The 22,300-nt window shown below is 38.6% G+C and overlaps 1 protein-coding gene across 2 annotated transcripts in view; it reads right to left on the bottom strand.

Annotated features, from left to right (window-relative positions):
- The window catches only part of LOC140236726 (uncharacterized), an 86,169-nt gene extending 64,479 nt beyond the window's left edge, over positions 1 to 21,690 (bottom strand). The window contains exons 1-10 of one of the 2 annotated variants that reach the window (XM_072316652.1): positions 21,616 to 21,690; positions 19,054 to 19,167; positions 17,958 to 18,085; positions 16,088 to 16,267; positions 15,161 to 15,245; positions 13,720 to 13,874; positions 12,724 to 13,009; positions 11,781 to 11,868; positions 10,275 to 10,567; positions 4,903 to 5,115 (exon numbers count right to left, since the gene is read on the bottom strand). In XM_072316652.1, the coding sequence (XP_072172753.1) occupies positions 4,903 to 5,115; positions 10,275 to 10,567; positions 11,781 to 11,868; positions 12,724 to 13,009; positions 13,720 to 13,874; positions 15,161 to 15,245; positions 16,088 to 16,267; positions 17,958 to 18,085; positions 19,054 to 19,072 (1,447 nt within the window). In that variant the 5' untranslated portion in view covers positions 19,073 to 19,167; positions 21,616 to 21,690. Of the gene's footprint in view, positions 1 to 3,972; positions 5,116 to 10,274; positions 10,568 to 11,780; positions 11,869 to 12,723; positions 13,010 to 13,719; positions 13,875 to 15,160; positions 15,246 to 16,087; positions 16,268 to 17,957; positions 18,086 to 19,053; positions 19,168 to 21,615 lie in introns of those variants that run through there. The other variant, XM_072316651.1, reaches the window with a different exon arrangement.
- Positions 21,691 to 22,300: the final 610 nt, after the last annotated feature.

Here is a 22,300-nt window from a genome sequence, read left to right as displayed (position 1 = left end):
AAAATCACAACTTCAAGAGGTCTCTGCACTTTAACCGTATGTTGATCTCTATTGATAACTTTTGGTCTGTACATAGCCAAATCACTCGACACTTAATGAAAATACACACCATATATTTTCAAACACTTTTTTCTTCATTTTCTCAGGTCCCTGTTAAGATCCATTTACAAATTTTTGATGTAGCATGCACACTTCATCACTTTCATGATAATGATCACTTTTTTTCTCAGATTTATCCCTACTTCTTTTGCTGTCTGTCTCTCACACACACACATACACACACACACACACACACATACACACACACACACACACAGACATCCTCAAACACACAAACTTTCTATACGGATCCACAAAGAGAGAGAGTATGGGCCGTAAGCAGGGAAGGTGACTCTCCGTATCACACTGAAGGAGGGGTGGTATGTGCACGAGTAGAAGCTGACAACGCTCAATATGACTGCCAGCGCCAAGTCCTATTGCCCAACAGCAACTTTTTAGACTGTGTAATAAGCAAAAGGACTGAAAGAGCTATTCATCTTCTAAAAATATTTGCATGATTGCTTGAAGCAAAATCTATTCAAGATTAGCTAGTAAATAATCCTTCTGATAGGGAAATGAAATCCAATTTAATATTTTTTCAATTGATTTACTTATCACTTTTAGACCTTTATGATGAACCCTGGAAGTGTTTCAGACAAAGTATAACCCGTAAAGAGGTTTATATTTCCATTTAAGCAGTAAAAACAGGACTTAAAGTTTGTAGCACTGAATTTCATGGCATGTCAGCAGAGTTCCTGCTAAAGTGGTTCCAAGTTATTGGTTGAGAACTGTTATAGTAATCTGATATTGATGACAACACACTTGCTATCCTAGTTTATATGAATTTAGTCTCTTCAAAATAAACTGGGGATTTGTTGTATTTCATAAAGGGTTTGTGTTATTTTCAGATATTTATTTATTTTACTTGCAGTCTTAAACATTTTATTCTTCATTTAGCATACAGTATACACATATTTCTTGGTGGTAAACAACCATCATCTAAAAAATAAACATAGTTTAGGTACAAATGAAACGACAAATGGAATTCATGAGCTACTCAACTTTTCATTTTAATTTATAAAACACATTTCAAGTTACATTTTGGAAAAAATAACAACAAATAATAGCTCTGGCATGATAAGATACGAGCTTTATCAAGTTAACACAGTTGATAACTTTACAATGTTTAACATTTTGTTGTCAGGGGTGACAGAGTTTAACAATTTAAAAACATGAAATACAAATAGAGGATACAAAATATGTACACACCCTTGAGTAATGAGCCATATTTTTCTTATTTAAGAGACATATGAAATTTTCCATGACATATTATGTTATGTGCGAACAAAATGGGAAGTTTCTGGTGAGAAACGATATGTCATGAGTTCAAGAACTATTGTTTACCTCTCTGAAAGACTTGTTGTCGTCATTTGCTTCGGCGAATTAATGGAAATTTTACAATTTACGCAAAATGTTCAGTTTCATTCTATTGGTGTACTAAGATCAGATTAAAGTTCCCCTTTCACTAGTACTGGTAATGTTAGCAATTCAAACAAGACATAAAGTAAGAATTCATGTGATGAAACCAACAGCATTTATCTCATTCTTTTTTTTTTTTGTGTGTGTGTGTGTGTGACATCTGTGTCAGGCGAGGGTTTCATAACTACAATTTTGTATGGTTACCTGTGACCCAGCATCACAAAACACAGAAAAGTTGCAGGAAAAAAAAAAAAAATCCTGATTTCGGAATTGTTTGCACTCCAAAGACTTTTATTATTTTCTTGTATGAAAATTTCAAAAGTGGTATTAGAATTTACGATTATGATGGAGTTGCAGAATGAGAAACACACAAATATATGCCCTTTTTAAGAAGCAAAATTAATGACCTGCCACATTGGAGACAGTATGTGTTGCACTTTGGGGGGGGGGGGGGAAGTTTACCATGTTGTATTTTACCATGTTGCAAATTTTGTGATACCACTCACCTCAAGAAATTCATGACTACACACAACAAAATATATATGGTATATACTGTCTCCGTAGTCCCAAAAACCTACCAAAGGACAGTATGACAGCCAGTCAATGCACAGTTAAGTGTACTGCATATTTTGCATTTATATACAAGAGGTCAACACAATGTTCTATAGCACCATACTTCCGTAGAACCAGAAGTCTTGTATCTTTTAACTTATCAAGTCCTCGCCTAAAACAGTCAGAGATACTGTGCACAAACAAGTTTCTGACAGTAAAAAGAGAGTTATATCTCTAGACTTTAAACTTCACAGAGACGGAAGGTATACTGACATCAAACTTTGAACTGAAGGCAAACCTTGATTTTCTGATCATTCACCAAGATCGCCCTTATTTGAAAGTTTCTTGGCTCTCTAGTTTGTGACTTCACAAGGATGTCAAGGTTAATGGTCATATCTGTGTGAGAAAGCATCCACACACTAAATTTCCAGGTACACATATCTAAATCTTGAATTTAAAATCAAGTCACCAGGATTAATTATCTTACACTACATGCAGAGATAGATTATCAGTTTGATCAATATATTTCTAACCATATCAAACATTCTTTAATCAATGTGTTTGAGAAAGCTATATCTATTCATTTCTGTGTGAGGTCAAATATATCAATGAGTCTCCCAATTTATTTCTCTCCCATCCCCCTAAAAGAATGATGATAGAAAAGGCAAGAAAAGACAAAATAACACCAAATAGTTATGAGATTCTTAAAAGTTCCACATTTTCAGTAAGTAGTAATATCACTCACAGGAAAATATGTAACTCACGTATGAGTCACCCACTGAACTACAAACATACACCACTTTCACAATTTTTTAAAACAATTTTAAATGGAAAATACGGATGGCTTATGCAGCAAATTATTGTTGTATTGTATTAACTGAGCAATGAATAATGACTTCAGGGGTGAATACATTCATGTACAGCTTATTTCCTAAATTAATGGCAAGAAACATTAGTCTTATTTTATTTTTGCCCACTGTCAAATGGAAGCTCTGATGTAAACTTTGTTGTAACATGGTTACAAGGTATCTGCTACACAGTTGTTCCTTGTAATGTTTAGTGTTGTATGATTATGTCATGAAGAGTGACAAATTTCGGGGAGAGCTCTCCAACACCTGCATAGGTTAAATGACTGCATGAGTATTCCCAGAGTTCATCAAGACACTACACATTTTCTTCACAAGTAAATAGCCTCATGAATACAAAAGAAACACAAAGAGAATACAATTGTCTTGATTTTGTTCAATTTTTCATCCGAAACGCACTCTCACTGCTGCACATAAAAAGGTGACTTACAACAGTTAAATGTTTCCTCCATGTAGTAGGTTGATCTATGATGTGACATGGTGGTATACGCTCAGTGAAGAGTAGGATTTTACTGGATTTCTACTCAGTGTGGACCTGGATGAGAGATGAAAATTTCCATGAGGGAAGCCAAGTGTGTAGACAAAACGGCCTTGGCAGGGGGTGACAAAGTGCCCACGGCACAGTCCTCCCATAAACAGAAGAGGACCCCTGGGAGGGGCACTAGCACACCTCCTCCAGGTAGACTCCTGACAGGGGAGTACCCAGACACTCCCTGCTGGAGCCCCCGGGGGACACTCCTGCTGAAATGAAATCTAAACAGCCATAGGATAGGTAAGGTTCTGCCACACAAAAAACATGCGGCAAGTAGTCTCGTCAAACCATCACACAATATCAACACTCTGCATAATCTGTGTTATTATGAATATCCTGTCAATTACATTTCTGTGTGACTTGGAGCTACCTGAACACCTTTGAGGGCAAAAATTCTGTATACTAATGTAAACTCTTTTTTTTTTTTGGTCTTTTTTTTTTTTGCTAGTATCAAACATTTTTCAAGTGTGTGTGTTTTTTTTTTTTTTTTTTTTTGTGGGGGGGGGGGAAGGGGAAACACAATTGCCTTCTGGAGGAGGGTATATGAGACAATGCTAAAAATAAATACAGTATGTAAATGCCAGACAAATCTCAGTCTCATGAGTAGATATGCTAAATGTTTGCCTAAGTCTGTAATCTTAGTATATTTTTGTCAGAACTACTGAGTAAGCCAAGGCTTTGTGTTGCACACTTTTGTCAAAAGTTTTGCAACGTTTTCATCATAGGGGGATGAAACATGACTTGCTTTGACAAGATATTACTCTTGTACTGTACAAAGGTGGACTGCCCTTGGTGCCGGAGGGGAATTTTTATGATCTCTGTAACCATACATTGCTCAACCAGAGGAGCTGGTATGAGATTCATCACCCCTGAAAAGACCAGATTCAAGCTACCTCAAGACAAGCCTAAGTGAATATCATCTTTCATCATCCCTCAAGCATTTCTGCATTAATGAGCGGATGGCTCTTGCTCTCAGCTCAAGCTCCAGCACCTCAAGCTGAGGCTCATTGGGATCTGGCTCATTGGCATTACCAACCTCCTGAGAAGGTGATGCAGACCGGAGTGAAGCACGAGCAAGGGCAAGCTGGGAAGGTTGGTCCTTAGCTTTGGACAGATCTACTCCAAGATCTAACAACTCTATATCTATGTCTTCTTCATCTTCATTAGTCTCATCACTGCTATCCTCTGTACTGTCACTGTCTTCCTCGCTGTCATCCATTCCCTCCTCTTTGCCTGCGATTTCTCTATCAACACTAGCACCTTTAACAACTTCTTCTGTTACCGGCGTTTTGACATTGGGTATGTTGGCTGATGTGCATGGATCACATTTTCCATTCAACACATCAGTATTACGATTGTCATTGTTGCCCTGAGCATGAAAATTACTCATTCTATCTCCATCATCATTACCATGACAACTGCTGTCTTGCTCACCATCCTTCTCAAGATGTGTGCCTGTACCTTTCTCCCTCTTGCTGCCCTCACCTCCTTCTACCTCCATGCATAACAACTCTCCCTCCTTTGCCTGCTCCTCATCTGCCTTTCTTTCATCCTCTTCGTTCTCAAGCTCCAGAATTTCTCTAATTTCTCCAGAGGACAGGCTGCCAGTTGGTGTTGGGGGAGTTGGGTAGTGCATCTGAATCGCCTCTGGATTAAGAAAGTAACAATGGATGTATCCCTTTTAATCGAAGAAGGACTTTCAAGATAAAACAGTATTACCTAAAACCAGTTTTAAACAATTGGGCAAATTTGCAAATGTTACATGTGCAGACTAGTGAAGTGCAAGTATGGGGCTATAAAATGTCTTTAAACAACTTACATATTGTTAAATAAAACTTTTTATTGAGAGTTGAAAACAAATATTCCTAACAATACAGATGCGGTGATGCATTCTCATCTTAGCTGAACCTGCTATTACTCTTTTTTTTTTTTCTTTTTTTTCATGAGACTGTGAACTAAAACAAAAACTCATTTCATTTCATGGTATATAAAACCTAGCATTACAACTTAAATTCAAGTATTCATTGCAAATTATTAAACATTAACAAAGTTTACAATGTATACAGTACAAAGATTTTATTGCTCAAAAAGTTCTTCCATTGTACTCTCAAGCTTTTAAATGCACATTTGGTGTAACTTCCTGCCTCAGTATTAAATTTGTCAGAATGGCTACCAACCTGCCCCGAAAACTTTCAGGAGTGTCTCAAGTGACTGTAAAAATCTTGTGATGAAAGACAAGGAAGCGAGTTTGTGCCTAAATGCCTTGTTGGATTGTGCTTGCAATAGCAAAAATAGTACACTCCATTCTTCAATTTGCATATGAAATTGAAATTGCTGAGATATCCAAATAGAGCAATTCTAATAAAAGGTGGGACCCACCTTTTATTAGGATCGCATTATTTTACTTTGTTTTTGGATGTCTCGGCCATTCAAAAACTAATTTTCATCTCATAAACTTTGAATTCCTCTTACAATGGTATGCTCTGTACTATTTCATAAGTGGTTTCTCGGTATCTCACAAGAAGTTAAAAGCCTAATCCTCATCTCTACCAATACTATACCATCCCTTTAAACAGCCCTCTATCACTCCTGTCCCTCATATACCACATTCAACAAAGCAAAGGATTACTCTTGATCATACTTTAACCCGTTGAGGATGAGTCCCGAGTATACTCGGGCAAGTGTCTACGGGAAATCCGTGATGTAGCAAAATCAAACTGTTCTCAACGGGTTAATACTAATACAAGATTCACTACACCTGATTTAGATATTATATAATTTACATAATCAAAAGGGATTGTCATGAATAGTGAAGCAGAGAGGGTAAATGATTGTCCATTGTAGGCCCTATCCAGAGATGCCAACCTTCAAAAAGCAAAAACAGTATTCTGAGAGGAAAAAAAAAACACAGTATTTTGACAAAAAAAAAAAAACCCAGTATTTTGAAAGAAATAATGAAGGCGAGGGAGCAAAGCAAACAAGCCCGAGGGAGCGAAGTGACCGAGCCGGGGGGAGGGTGCACGCCCCCTTTATTTTTCATTGAAAACAAAAGAAATAAAAAAATAGAAAGAAGTGGCACCAGAAATATTAGTTGTGCACCCCCTTTACAGAATTCCTGGTTCTGCCCCTGGTTGTGCACAATAGTATTTACAAAAACAAGAGACCCGCGGGTCTAGCGCTCACCTGAGTATTGCAAGTTCACCTTTCACGCAGTCACTAATCTAAATTATTCACAGCTCTACCAAAATTTGACCAGGCATTCTCAAGTAGAAGATGAAACTGTACAATAAGGGCCCAAATTCTTTAAGATTCCTTAATTTGGGGGGATTGGGGCCCCCTGGGGACCTCTGGGTGGGGCATGGTGCATTTTAAATTGAGATCCTGACCTCCTAGGGATGCTACACCTGCCAAGTTTGACGAAAATACATCATGAGGTTTTCAGGAAGAAGATGAAAATGTACAATTCAGGTCCCCATTTGGACCTTCCCAACCAACCCCCCCCCCCCCCCTACCCCCAAGAGGGGCACCCCTTGATCTCCTGTGAACAAACTTGAAAATACAGTCATTAATGTACTCACTCATAGTATTATCTTACCTCTATAACTTCTGATTCTAGAGAAGATTTTTAGAGATTCCTTCATTTGGGGGGTTTGGGCCCCCCCGGGGGCCCCCTGGGTGGGGTATGGTGATCATTTAAGAAATTGAGATACTAACCCCCTAGGAATGCTACCTGCCAAGTTTGGTGAAAATGGGTCATGGGGTTCTCAAGAAGAAGATAAAAATGTACAATTTAGGCCCCATTAGGACCCCTCCTCACCCCCCTCCCCTGGGTCCCAAGAGGGGCACCCCTGATTCTGCCATGAACAAACTTGAAACTACAGTCATCAATGTACAAACTCATAGTATTAACTTCGCTCTATCACTTCTGGTTCTGGAGAAGAAGGTTTTTACAGATTCCTTAATTTTGGGGGGTTTGGGCCCCCCTGGGGGTCCCCTGGGTGGGGCATGGTGCCCATTTTAACAAATTGAGTTCCAAACCCCCTAGGGATGCTACCTGCCAAGTTTGATGAAAATTGGTCTTGGGGTTTTCAAGAAGATGGTGAAAATGTAAAAAGTTTACGCACGACGCACGACGGACGCCGGACGAAGGGCGATCGCAATAGCTCACTTGAGCCTTTGGCTCAGGGAAATACTGTCATCTTCTCAAGAGAGCTTTTGTGTGAGCGAATGCAAAACTTTGTAAGGTGTTTCCAATTATTGTTTACAATAAAACATAATCATACGTTGTTTTCAGGCAATTTCACTTTAGTGGAGTTTAAACATCATTTTCCCTAAGTATTACAATTTCTTTTCCCCTGACTGGAATCGGAAAGTCTGCCATAACAATGATCCCTAAATGCCGCGCTGTGTGTGGATGTGCCAATGTGCGAAACATGTGGTTTCACTTTCAAGTTGAAAGGAATGCACCATGTGCTCCTGTCTTGTTGAGGTTACTGCAAGTTCGATGGATCGAATGCGCCGTAGCTGAGCTTAATGGCTTGGTTACAATAAACAGTTTACATTGGATACGAAGAAATCATCATGTCTTTTACGAGGGAGAAAAAAAACCCCACCCACGAACGAATGTTGATAACCAAAATTTTAAAAAGTAATAAGCAGTTTTGATAAACGTGAAACTAATTGTCATGATTTTGCTATCTAACCGGGTGGTGACTGCATCACATAGGACCTACTCATAGTGACTTTGTCTGGACATGTACCTTTATGACATGTATTTCTGTGATTACATTTTTAATTGAATGATTAATCAATCCCTTTTTATTGTTTAGGGAACATATCAATTATTCGATCAAGTACACTATAATCGACTGTTCGATGCTTCCTACTATATGGGCAAAAAGATAAGCTACAGAATCATGATATCTTTGCGATGATTCCTTTAAATCAACTCCAGAGCTAGTTCTTCGATCGATATTTCCAGGTTATTTACACGCTGTTTATTAACAAAATTCCAGTGCGCACATTCTTTCGTCTGCACCTGGGTCTGTGGAAATTTCCACAAGGGGAGGGGGTGTGACGGGGTTTCAAGTTTCTTCTATCCGAAGAGACCGCATACAATCTCTTCTTCGCCTCAGTATACTATTGTGTTTTGGGGTTTTTTTTTTCTCCTTATTCTTTGCTGGTAATGAACATTTACGAAGGTTGCTAGAATGTGGTTCGTTTTGTTGTGAGGTGCATTTTCTTTTTTCTATCATTCTTGGGAGGGAAAAGAAGAGCAAAAGAGGGAGAAATGAAATGAAATGAAGGACACATATGCTCAGCATTCACAGCGAGCCGTCCTTCTTACACCAGCATTCATTTTACACCAGCTTTTACACCAGCAACATAAATTATCATCACCATTACTCAGATCATTTTGTCCTTTTCATATCAACATTTCGAAACACAACCACCATCATCACTCAAGATAAACTCACGAAGTATCAACATTCTTCCCCACAACACATCGAGGCGGCTGGTATCAAACTTCCTTCGAAATACTGCAGTAAAACAGAGAAATTGCCATTACGAAAATGCATGTACCGTGCGAGACACTTGAAAGAATTACTTTTAAATACTTCGAAATATAGAGGGAACGAATAAAGTGTTATTAAACGGAAGAAATCGTAACTTATCGAAAGGTGAGAAACGCTAAGCTAAGTACTACTATTGCTAGGCCCTAGTCGAAGTTTGCAGCACCGAACGCTTCACGAAAATAAATACAGTGCCGTGGAAACTCGGTACGACAAGATCCTTATGGGATCAACAGTCAAAAAAACGACACAAAACAAATGAAATTAATTCATTGGGAACGGAAATAGTTTGTTATAAGTATTCTGTTATATGAGATCTCCTTTAATAGGACTAGATCTAGACAGTAGACTATATCGAGTTTCCACGATACACAGTGCCCATCCACACATGAACAGAAACTCACCTCTTACTTGCAGAAAAATGATGCAATGACATGGTCAATAGCACACAACACCCTAAAAGTCATTTCGTACTTGGGAGGCAAGGGAAAAGCGAATGAAGAAGAAGAGAAAAAGAAGTAGACATTGGACAACGGAGTGCTGCCTACCCTGCCTCAAGATAAGAAAGGTTACATGCTACTCCTATGATGCATGCTAGATCTACGTACGTCACCACGTACTGCACCGCATGCGTGCATGCATCATGCATCGATCTCACACACGTGGGCAAAACATGTCTTCACACGTGTCTTCGCACGTACGTGAAAATTGTATTGTTAATGTAATCGGTTGTCGCACCAGTGCGCACATAAAACATCGTAATCATTAGGGATTTATGCGTAATGCAATTTTAGTACAAGTGCGTACTTTAATGCACTCTCGCCTCAAACACCCACACAATGCATATTGTACACAATCGAAATTTTAGGAAAATGCATTTTACAAAGAGAAAATGTAACACTGTATTTGAGGTGAAAAAACATAACGGTTGGCATCTCTGCCTATCCCAATCCTTTCCTACTGAAGAGAAGAACCACAAAGGTGATGGGCAGCAGCTTTATGGCTCTTTTTCTTTTTTCCACCAGGTTAAGTGGTACTGTTTCAGCTTTTGAGTGGCCAGAAAAATATACTATGTGAGTACACACTTACTTATTATACTTACATATAATATACTTACAAGAGAATGACAAGACTGAAAATGACTAGTGAAACAGGTGTGTTTTTTTTCTGTCAAGAATAAAGTAAGAGAGAAAGAAAGGGACAAAAATCTATCGCGTCTAACATCGTCCTTACCCACAAGGGGTGGAACAGGTGTTCTTGGAGGAGAGGGGCTCCTCAGGGATAAACTCCTGTTTGTGGACCTGCTCCTGGATCGACTTGATGACCAGCTCCTGGACCTACTGTGAGACCGGGTCCTGGACCCCCTGCGAGACCAGCTCCTGGACCTCCTGCGAGACCAGCTCCTGGACCTACTGCGAGACCAGCTCCTGGACCTACCCCTGGAGTGGCTGCTGGTGCTACTGCAGCTACGACGCAAGCTGTGGGAATTGCGCCCCCTGGAACCACTCCTAGAGGAGCTTCTGTAGCTGAAAAAAAAAAAAATGTCAACAAGCAGAACCAGATATTAACACTAGCTGAGTCCATTATCACACACCAATTACCAATTATTACAGTCTTTTCTTTTCTGGTTGAACATTTTCACGAAATATGCTAGCACCAATAATTGCATATCATACATGACGCAATGTATTGAAAGAAGAGATCACAAATACTATCATCGCATTTACACCAAAATATGTACAGAGATATTGACCATAGACGGGAGATGAAAATAATTCAAAGACAACTGTAAAAGGGTTTGATATGCTTTTGAGGAGTCTGATCAGTTCCATGATATGTGCACGACTGATATAAAACCACGATAGCAACTCAAGCTTCCAGATTGGTACAATGTATTTTACTGGATGAGTCTGCAAACATCTGTGCTCCACACTGTTACTGAATAGGGCAGCAATGAGAACAGACTAACCTATCCACACTGCTATCAGTAGCACTTTTGCAATAATCACTCAGTGACCATTGCTCATCAAGGTGCTATTCTGAGCCCTTGCTGAAACACTCATCTTCACAAGTTTTGTGAGTTACTGTTAAATTTTTCGTGTGGAAATCTTTGCACATTTCACATGAAATAAAAATAGTGCAAAAACGAAGGTCCCCTTTTTTTTTTCTTTGCTTTTATAGCCATATTATTCTACATCTTTATTACGCTGGGTTAAAAACACAAGAAATCAATCTTACCCGAGTGTGAAAAATGGCAAGCAAAAATTTCCTATTCTAACAGAAATTGATATTTAAAATCAATACCTTGTAAAAATGTTGTCTCTTGTAATGTAAATGTATCGTATACTGTCTCCAAGGCGAGATCTTGCCAACATTTCTCTTGAAGAGGGAAATTCTTTTCTCAAGTTCCACTTTAAGAAATATTATATGCAAAAAATACATGGCATATATCCCAGAGTTTTAAAAAACAAACAAACAAACAAAATCAAGTAGTGTTGTGCTCAAATGTTTCCCAATTGCATAATTTCTCATATGAAACCTGAGTGGAGTACCAGGACTTGGTTCAAAAATACTTTTCAAACCAAATATTCACACATCAGCAATTTTGTGAAACATGTCAGACTAGCCCATGCCATATAACTGTTGCCAAGCTACTGGTTACTTTGGTAGGAGAGATAATTTTGAATCAACAAATGAGTCAAATTAGATACCATGAAATAAACTTTAAATAAAGTTTACCTTCTTCTTCTTGACCTTCTTCCCCGTGATCTCCTTCTAGATCTGTGGTGGCTGGAAGACACTCTGTCTGATCGGCGCTCAGCAGAGCCTGTGGAGAATCAGAATGCCACAATGTCTGTCATAAATTCCTTTTCCTTTCTTCCTTGCATTGATGATATAACAGCCTTAGGGTACAGTGGCCATATGTGACCCAATATCGCAAAAACCTACAAAGAATTGCACAGGTTGATTTTTCCAATAGACCTTCAAACCATGTGTTTTGGGTCAACTTGGCTCATTTGCATTCTGAGTGATTCAGCACCTGTTCCTTCAAACAATGGCATGTGGAAGCATGAAATAAAGTATAGATGGGATTTTCAACCACAAATATCAAATGTCTTTTCTGTATTTGATTATGTAGAAAAACCACTGGTTTCTACATGTAGATTTTTCCAAAGTAAATCCCTCGATGGGCTGAAATACGTGTATCCTCTAAAAGCTTTGAAACACAATAACAGGTGATTATAATGCATAAAAGGCAAATCTGACATGCAGGCAAATCCTGCACCTGTGTCTATCACAGGTAAAGCCTCCGTAAACTAGACCAAGACTACTCATGCATGATTTGAAAAGAGTGGACAAACTTGAGTACGTATGCCAATATTGGCAATGTTTTTCTTCATGACAAGCAAAGTTTATTAAAAAACCATGACGATAGACTGACATGAAGCGATATATTTGAACTAAGGTTGGAAAATAAACAAGGTCACACATCTTGCTTGTAAAAACTGTAAACCAGCAACACAAATGGGAATGTAGTGAATGAAATACGACATACAAAAATATGTGCAGCAGATGCCCAAACACTTCAATATGTCGATCTATGTCAATCTACATACATCAAGACTGTCAATACACATTAATCTCTGAATAACATATATCTATTGAATAAAAATGTTCCTACCTCTGACATCAACGTGATTGTCATCTCCACCTCCATTGCCCTGGTTGGATTCAACCGCCTTCTGCTTCTTCTCCTCGGCAGCAGCTACTCTCGACACAGTCACATGACACCTGGCCACGTCGATCCCGTCTTTCATGTCATCAGGGAGGTCCTTCACATCCTCATCGATCTCCACAGGAACACCATCAATATTCTCCTCCGCCTCCACCTTCATCCCAGACTCCTCCAATCCTCTACCAGTGGCATCCGTCTCTTGAGTAGGATGGACAGTGCTGTCCACAGAAATCTTGAGAGGACAAGGTGGGGAATTTAATCATACTCATATTAAAGATATTAAACAGTCACATACAATGTCAAACATATTGTTGTTGGTTTTTCAGAGCAATGAACAAATTTAATTTTTCATTAAGTTTGCTCTATTGAGAGAAAAATTCAATAACTTGAAATGAATTTGATACTAAAAAATAATATACATCCACTGACATTACGATGATTCTAACCATGACAACCACATATTATGCAGTTTAGAAACAATCTTCAGACAGGCAAGGAAAAACCAACACATCATGCCAATCATTGGTAGAATAAACATAATTATCAACAGCATGGTACTGCATGATTCAAAATGGAGAAAACTGTGTCTTCACACACTTTTGTCATGATATTATCACTGGTCTCATCCTGTTTTGAAATTTATTTTTATGTAACAAAGATGCATACATCGTCATCACTTGACATCAGATTTGATAATAATATGATAAAACATTCCCTTGCCATATCTCTGTACTCCATCAAACACTGGCCCTTGTTTTGTAAACTTTAGTCATTTTGGGCATAAAACCTTCATGGCCTTTCCGTCATGATGTTTACCCCTCTTTTGTGATTTGCTTCACTTTGGAATACATTCAATTTTGTTTGAATGCAACACGATAATAATCACTCTCATTTTTTCTTTTTTGCTGCAATGTAGTTTATAGCTGGATATCTGTAACACACCTCTATCTTTGACTGGCTGTCTCCTTGTTTGGGCTTCTCTCTCTCCTCACCAGGGGGACCAGCATCAACCTGTGCAGTCACCACCAGGGGTGGTCCAGACACACCCACCTCTGGCCCAGACTCATCGGAATCAGACGATGACTGCATCTCTGTGCCTGGACCAATAACAGATGTGTGTTTAGTAAACTCTCATGCTTAGAGGGGAACAAAACCTGGATATATATGTGTATATGCGAATTGAGTGAATTCAGGAATATTAGTAGAACATATTGGTGAAGTTTGAGGAAAATCGGACAATCCATTCAGAAGTTATGAATTCAAATGTTTTGGAACAGCCATCGCTGGATAAGACTACAACAATTTGTGATGTCCCACATGGACAGCTTTTATATACAATGTATTGAAAAGAAAAAAATAAAGAGAACTGAACTTTTTCTTCTCATTTATCAAGCATAATGAACGAGAACTTGGCTTGCATATTTCAAAAGGCGGGGGAACGCACTGTACCCTCAACATATGTCAGTAACAAGTGGAACGAATGAGTATGTTTTATAAAATATGAAATTTTGTGGAATTTTCTTGATATTTCTTTATGTCGGTGTCTTGCTGTGACCATCATGAATGGTTGTAGTCTTCCTGTCCAGTGATAGTAGTATCAAAACTGTGAAAATGCAAAACTTTTGAAAGGATTGTCTGATTTTCCCTAACCTCTGCTGATGCATTCTACTGATACATCTGCAGCCACTCAATTTCATGCATATATTAAGGTTTTATTTCCCTTTTCAATATCATACTTATAATTCAAATGAAGAAGGTGTCCTGGTACTGTTTCATGAAAATTGTCAATCCTGACAACTTGTCAGTCTCTGACAATTTCAATAAAATCCTTGGTTTTGATTGTCCGTGAAGCTCTGGTCACTGACAGTTACTACATGTATGGTGATTGTCAGTGACTGACAACTTGTCATTGCTGACAACTTTCATTAAAACGCTGCCCACATTGGTACTCTCATTTACAGTCTCTCTTTTAGGAGAGAATACATTCAACATACCAGAGGTAAATCCTACACACCTTGTATCTCCTTCATCCTTACAGTATTTTGAATAAAATAACTGCAAATACTAACTTTGAAAAGACTTTGCATATATCTAAACCCTCACACACACCCCTCTATGCAATAAATTGTAGTAGAGATATCCCGAAAGCAAACCGAAATGCTTGCGCAAAACAGCAAAGCCTTTAGTATGTATATCAACAATTACTCCTATGTATACTCACCTCACTTATTATACACGTACACTGGAAACACTTACTGTCAGTGATTAAAGTTGCTCTCTTATTACTCATTTACCGCAAAACATTACACTGATGCTATGCTATGTGCTAACATGTTTTGGCTTATCAAATGAAGAAATATAATATGATACTTGATAAAATTACCTGCTATGACACACTTAATCCTCTTTCTGGACATTCCTTCCAGCTGATTCAGACAAAGACGCTTCAATTCCACCAAAGGCACATTCTGCAAACAACATTTACAAAAAAAGGGGAAAAAAGCACTCCATAAACAACTACAGAAAGCTTGATGATGCAAAGTTTATGAGGATCACAGCTATAATACACAACCTTCATGTACATCTTGTAGTGGCAAGACTGTCTTGTTTTCTATAAATCCTAAATTTCAATATCATAAATGATGGGGTCACACAATGTGCCTATAATGCAAGCTTGGTTGTAATTTCTGACATCATTTCTGAGCTTTATGTAAGCTAAGTGGATACCAAAGTGGATCAAAAAACAACAACAAACAAACAAACTTGAACATCCAGATGGAAACACATACAAACACACAGATAAAGGGATGCATTAATATCTTTGATAGCTATGTGTAGCTCACACTTGGTCACTGCACTATATAAGTATGGACAAGATAAAAACAAAAGTCTTTTAAGGAAACTCCATTTGGTGCATGTGACCTACTGGCCCATTATGCATGTTACCCTGGTGGGAACAGTACCATGAACATCCCCTAAATGTATCTCTAATATTTGGTCGCAATTGGAATATCAGTTGCAATGTAAATCATCACAAAAGAGAATCTTGCAGGTCAACAGTGCACTGACCTTTAAAACCAGGTATGGACAGCTTTTATAACTTCAGCATGTGACCTTTACAAACACCTCCACACCATGCTATTAAATAGCCCTGACACATCTCTGTCCTTTTTTTTTTTTTTTGTCATCAGAATCTCACAGGTAAAGAGTATCATAAATCATGACCCAAGACAAGGAGACCCATATGGGATCTTTCAGCCCCCACTTCACCTTCTGTGGAAAAGAAAATAAAATAATTGCAACACAGTACCTTGAGTATATCTGGAACCATAGCATCCAGCTGACTCCCTTTGATAGCCCGAAAGGCCTGGCTGATCAACTCCTCCCTGTCCTGCAGGTAGAAGCCCAGTGGCTGCCGTTCCTTACTCAGGTCCAGGTCTGAGTCTGTGTCATTACCATGGCTGGATTTCTGCTTCGCTTTGCCTACCATCTAACCAATCAAGATATCACAAGACAGAGGTTACACACACAGACATATGGACAGATATGCATTTAAACAGCAAGTTTGAAGACAACAAAAGATATCATGGATACCAGTCCAGACAAGGTCACAGGTACAAGAAGATTCAGACTAAAATTATGGCTGAAAGATCAGATGGAAGGAGAAAAAGTGAAAGTGCGATGACAGGTGATAAAAGTTTCTCAGTACACAAGAGTATACACAGTCAAATGCTTTCAATAAAACTATACTAATGAGATATGGAAAAAGGAGGAGAGAAGTGATGGAGGCAAATGAAATTGTAATACAGCACGCAGACACATATTAAAGCACACAACTTTTGTTGAAGATCCAAATTTCATGTTTTCTCACAGACACATGGCATTTCATTGGTCCCCCCCCCCAAAAAAAAAAAAAAAAAAAAAACACTTTGTCCTTTACTGTAAGCTTTTCTAATAAAACACTCCCAAGGATCCAGTCCAAATTGACCCTAATTTTCCCTCCATCTGTCATGTCCAGCTGAGCAGAACATGTACCAGGGTAGAGGCGAGCTACAACAATGTATGTGCAGGTGGTGAGCAGACTTTCAAAAAACAAAACAATCAAAAGAAAACCCACACTTTCGCGTATGGCACCGACACAACTGGTAATTAATCAACTTGTGAGCGTGTAACAAGCAAACGTGTACTTTAAACTTCACCCCAGCCCCAGCAGGTCCAATACAAATCTGCAATGAATAATGTGAGCACATGGATTCTGCCAACATGCCTACACTGTCAGAAACTTTGACTTGGTTGGCTGGTGGACATGCGCATGGTTTGGACTTTTATTCCTTCAGTAAGTATTGTGTATCAGACCAGGGGCCCGTTGCATAAATGTTACAATAATGGTAACTTTGCCATTCAGTGGTAACTACCATGGCAGCAATACTCAACAGCCAATCAAAATTAAGAATTCCATGGAAGTTACAATTGGATGGCAAAGTTACCATAATTGTAACTTTTATGCAATGGGCCCCAGGGGATTATACGCAACAAGAACCAAGGCATACATTGTGTATCCCTTTGTGGGAACACAATGTGATAGTGCATAATTATGATATACATTGTAGGTGCATGTTTGCTGCCAATGTTAAGTGATTCAGGCAGTGAAGCTGCATGATATGAACAAAAGATCTTAATGCAGTTCAATAAGTGAGCTTTATGATTCTTTTAATAGAACTCAAAGAAAACAGAAACACTACATACAACATATCGCTATCGTTGGCTGTAATTCAGTGGTCAATACAAACAAAAAGAGTTGGAATGATGAATTATCAGGGAATGTAAGTAAAAAAAAATACAAAAACAACTAACTTCCATGAAAGTCAAATTTTGCATTAAGTCGAAGTGTTTTTGTCAGTCCCAATAGATTTGACTTTACAGGCAAGGTTGACTGTATATCACAACTGCCTCTACATAATGAAATAGAAGGCCCTAAAAATATGGCCTGCAATGTTTCTGTCATATAAAAATGCCTACTGCATTGCACAGTCATTTTTTAACAAGAACTTTTTCTACCAACTCTGCTTTGGTGCTCCGTCCTTCAGGACTCTCATTTCCATTGAGAGTTCTCTGAAACTTGTAGGACGGACAATGAACTACACAAAAATCAATTCTGTGTGAATTTCCACTTTCCCTACCTTCTTCTTAGAGACTTTCTTTTTCCTCTTAACAGCTTTCGATCCATCATCCTGTTTTCGCTTGCTCCGTCTTGCTGATTTGTTTCCTGGTTGTGGGCTCTCACCTTGAGTAGAATCAGGAAGCATATCTACGGGAGACAGTACAAGTTTTTAGGTTTAAATACAGGTTTCAGGGAACACTGAAGAGCTTATTTCTTACTTTTCTGGAATAATGTCATTAAATATGAAAAGCTGATGCATAAACTTTCATAGAATACTGAAAGGCAGAGTGCATAACTTCTCATAAATACTAACAAACTTTAATCAGTTGACATGTAGCTCTTGTTCAATTACATGTACAACAGATCATAACCAAATTCATCCAGTAACCACTGGAGACAGCTGTGAATGCAATAGTCAAAGTGTCAATTATACATCATCTGTCACAAAAAAAAAAACCAGAGGAGACATTCTTACAGTTTTAATTGTATCAACTTGCAATGAATGACAATGTTTGATGGGATAGAATGAGGTCGTAAACTTGGTCATGCTTAAATAAGGGTCTTTGCCATTAAAACTGTGCATTACATTCAAACTGTACTGCAGAAAATCTTTACAGTTTGATTTTAAGTTGTAAAATGTTTACAACTTTGTTTAAAAAGTGACAAATGTCGTATGTGGTGGTAAATACATGTACACTGTATGTTCATTGAAAAATGAATAGCAAAGCCACATTGGTACTCTCAAAATACGAGAAAACTATCTTCAGTACCATGACCAAAAAGAACATCCATAGCCATGGCATTTCCTTAGGAATTATTCAGTATACATGTATTTAACGCCTCAGAATTCAGGATTAAGTACAGAGTTTGTTGGTGGTAATGATTTAAAGAAGCATGTTTAGCTAATTTTAACATCTACATTGTACCACATGGTCCACACAATCCTGGTGCATAGAAGTTGTGAAATCACTCATGGAGTTCAAAGGTAAATGTGTTGGAATAAAAAACATGTAGAAGATATTAATTTGCAGAAATTAAAAGGCACTTTAAAATTTAAGAAACACAGTCCAAACAGTCCATATGTTCTGTACAATATAATTTAAGCATCACTTTACCTTGTTTCACTTCAGCCATGGTCAGGTGACAAGCAACATGTACGCAGTATCAAACCATTTCCATACCACACAGACTGACGTCAGCTGTCCAGTAAGTCATTGTCGGTCACATGCCTACAACCTATGTGCACACATAACAGATATCATCGCACAAGAAAGAATCGATCATTTGTTTGAAAAAAGAATAGATCTGTAACATAACAGCAGCAGTGAAAAATAAACACAAAAATCAAGAGAACAGGAAAAATTACACCACTTGAAAGCATGTACATACAGTATACATGTACATCATTTACCTTTTTTTTTTTAAATGACAAGACACAGCAATCACAGCCACTACCATGTACAATGTACATGTTGAGTTTTGTAGATGTAACCCACAAAAAGTTGTATTTGCCGATGTCTGATTGTCATCTGATGGTCATAAATTAATTAAATTCCCACAGACTTAATCATCAACTGCCCAAAACTTCCTTACACTTACAAAAAATACAACACTGAGGTATAAATGTGTATGTACAGTATGCACATGTGTGTCTGTATTCAGACACTCGGCCCATATGGCTTCAACCAACAACCAAATTATACGAGTGTGGCTAGATCATAGATGGTAAAGACACACACCTGTGGTTGTACACTGCCATAGGGGATAGGAATAAATATATGTACATTTTGTAGGGGATTCCTTGAAGCCACACGCAGTCTCCGCGGAACATACAATGTAGGCCCTATATAAAAGGGACTGCACAGTACTGGTTGAGGCGAGGATTCAGCTTGTATCGTTTTGCGAGATATTTAGAATCCACTCTGTGTGAGTCTATGAAATGTTGAAGAGCATACTAGGGAATCAAATGTTCATTTGATGAAAATCGGTTTTGAAATGAATGAGATATACAGCTGTACATGTAAAACAAGGAAAAACAAAAAGATTCTGAAAAAAGTTGTGGCCTGTCAATTTGTTTAGGATCACCTTTCTGGATATATTTCAGCCATTTCAAGGCCAAATTTCATCAAATAAATGTTAAATCCTTTTTAAAATTACATGCTCTTTCATACTTCATAAGACTTTAAGAGGTTTTGCATTATCTCTCTCTCTCACACACGCACACACGTTAACCTGGGCCCTGGCCCTGTCTTATAAAACTTGTGACTTGTGATAGAAATCAATCAATCACAAATCTTAGTGAAAGCTGCAATCAATCACAACCTGTGATTGATTGATTGCAGTTCTCCATCTTAATTTCAATCATAACTTTTTTATATGATGCCGTGATGGATTTGCATTCAATCGTAAGGTTGTGATTGATTTGAATCAATCACAAGTCTACATAAGACAGGGCCTTGGGAATCCTCACCTCACTCAACCAGTAGATCTACTGTCTGTAGGTCTTACACTCCCTTTAATCTTCGGCAAGTAAATTTACTATACAGTGACATACTTAATTAGTGAGTGTCTGCAGATATGCGCTTTTGTAGACCAATCGCGATCTTCCAGCTGTCAAAGAAGTAGATCTAACGTTAGGCTTCTACAAATGCTTGCATTATTAGTATGGTTGGGGCACCACCTATATCGACAGGGCACCTTCCCATCGACACCCTGCGTATCATGGCTGTTTGCGTATAGAACGAAAAAGTACGCGTGGGATTAAGTGTCATTAGCAATAAAAACAATAAAAACGAAGAAACGAAAATCAAACTCAAACAAACCAAGCTAAAAATTACACATCCGATCAGTAACGACGCATGGCTGTGAAATTCACGTGTATTACCTACATGTATGGCCTGTGAAATTCACGTGTATACCTATGGAGGAGAGGGGGTGCCGATCGCAAGGTTCCCTTTTTAGCTGCGCGAAGAAAACGGAACGCATGCACTAAAATTGCGCTATTTTAAAACGGAGATTCATAATCAACGAGACGGTCACGACATTCAAAACTGCAGTATTTATGGCATATTTGAGGTAAGAATATTAGGCGGATTTGTATTATATTTTTAGAATAAACAAGCTACAGATCCTTAGGGTGTCGATACGTGGTACTGTACCCCCAACCCTACTGCCTGTATGAGACTACTTTACGTCTAGAATTCTATATGCCATATTGTAGATCTATGAGTATTACTAACTAATCTGAATTGAACATACTGTTTTACAGTATTAAGTTTTACGCCACTTCCCAAGACTTGCACGTGCACTGTAAATTTATCACTCTTCATCCATACAGAACTAGCCAAGAAACCAACCCCTGGCCCTCTCCTTACCGCAGCAGACCAGGCGGTATACACGGTACAAGCCACATCGCAGCAGTCAGGATTGGATCATTGTCACATTGACAGCGCATCACAGAGCTGCAGAGGTAAATTACACGCAAATTTACGTGTAGAAAACAGCGTTCTATAACTTCTAGATACATGCTTTTGTTACACGCAACACTACGAATGGGACTGAATCAAAACATCACTGATCAGCGCGCAAGTTCAAACAGAAAAATACTAGCAAATGCAAAGCGTCAATGATAGAGTGGAACTAAGCATTGAGCCTTACCGGATAGCCTCATTACCTACCCTGAACACTTCCTGAGGAGACAGGAACACTGAAGGAGATGAGTAGTGGCCGGAGTAAAGTTTACAATGAGGTAGGGAACCTAGTTACAGTTTCGCCCGATATATTCACCTAGCTGTAGCCATCTCTACGACCTACACTGTAAAACATAGCTAGCTCTCTAGCTAGCTGTAGCTAGCTAGCTAGGTGGTCGATGCATGCACGCGCACACACCATGGACCTACAACACACCTACCTACCTACGCGGTGCACTCTTCGATCCGATTTTGCGTGTCAGTACGCTCGTTGGGCAGGACGGTTGTCATTTTAGGAAGCAAACCGCTGGATGATCGATAGAGGGCGTATTTCTTCCTACCTGTCGGTTTTTCTCCTTTTTCAGGCGGGGTCATACACACTGATCTCCCCTCTAGAGGGGAGATCAGTGGTCATACAGGGTAACAAAAAAAAAATTAAATAAAAAAATAAAAATTAGGCCTAAATTCAGGACCTCATCATAATGGCATAATAGAAGTAGCATTCATGCCTAATCATGGGAGAGAAATGACGCCGGGCTAACTTATGACCGTGTGCAGACCTACCAAGAATGACGAGCGGGTACACGAATTATATGACAGGCATTTCCTCCCCCTCTCCCTCTCCCCTTCTTTCTTTCTTTATTTTTTCTTCTTTTTGTCTTTCTCCTTTTCT

Source organism: Diadema setosum, chromosome 13, assembly GCF_964275005.1.
Source record: "Diadema setosum chromosome 13, eeDiaSeto1, whole genome shotgun sequence".
Taxonomy (NCBI): domain Eukaryota; kingdom Metazoa; phylum Echinodermata; class Echinoidea; order Diadematoida; family Diadematidae; genus Diadema; species Diadema setosum.
Note: the sequence above shows the minus strand (reverse complement) of the source record. Positions and strands in the feature narration are given on the sequence as shown.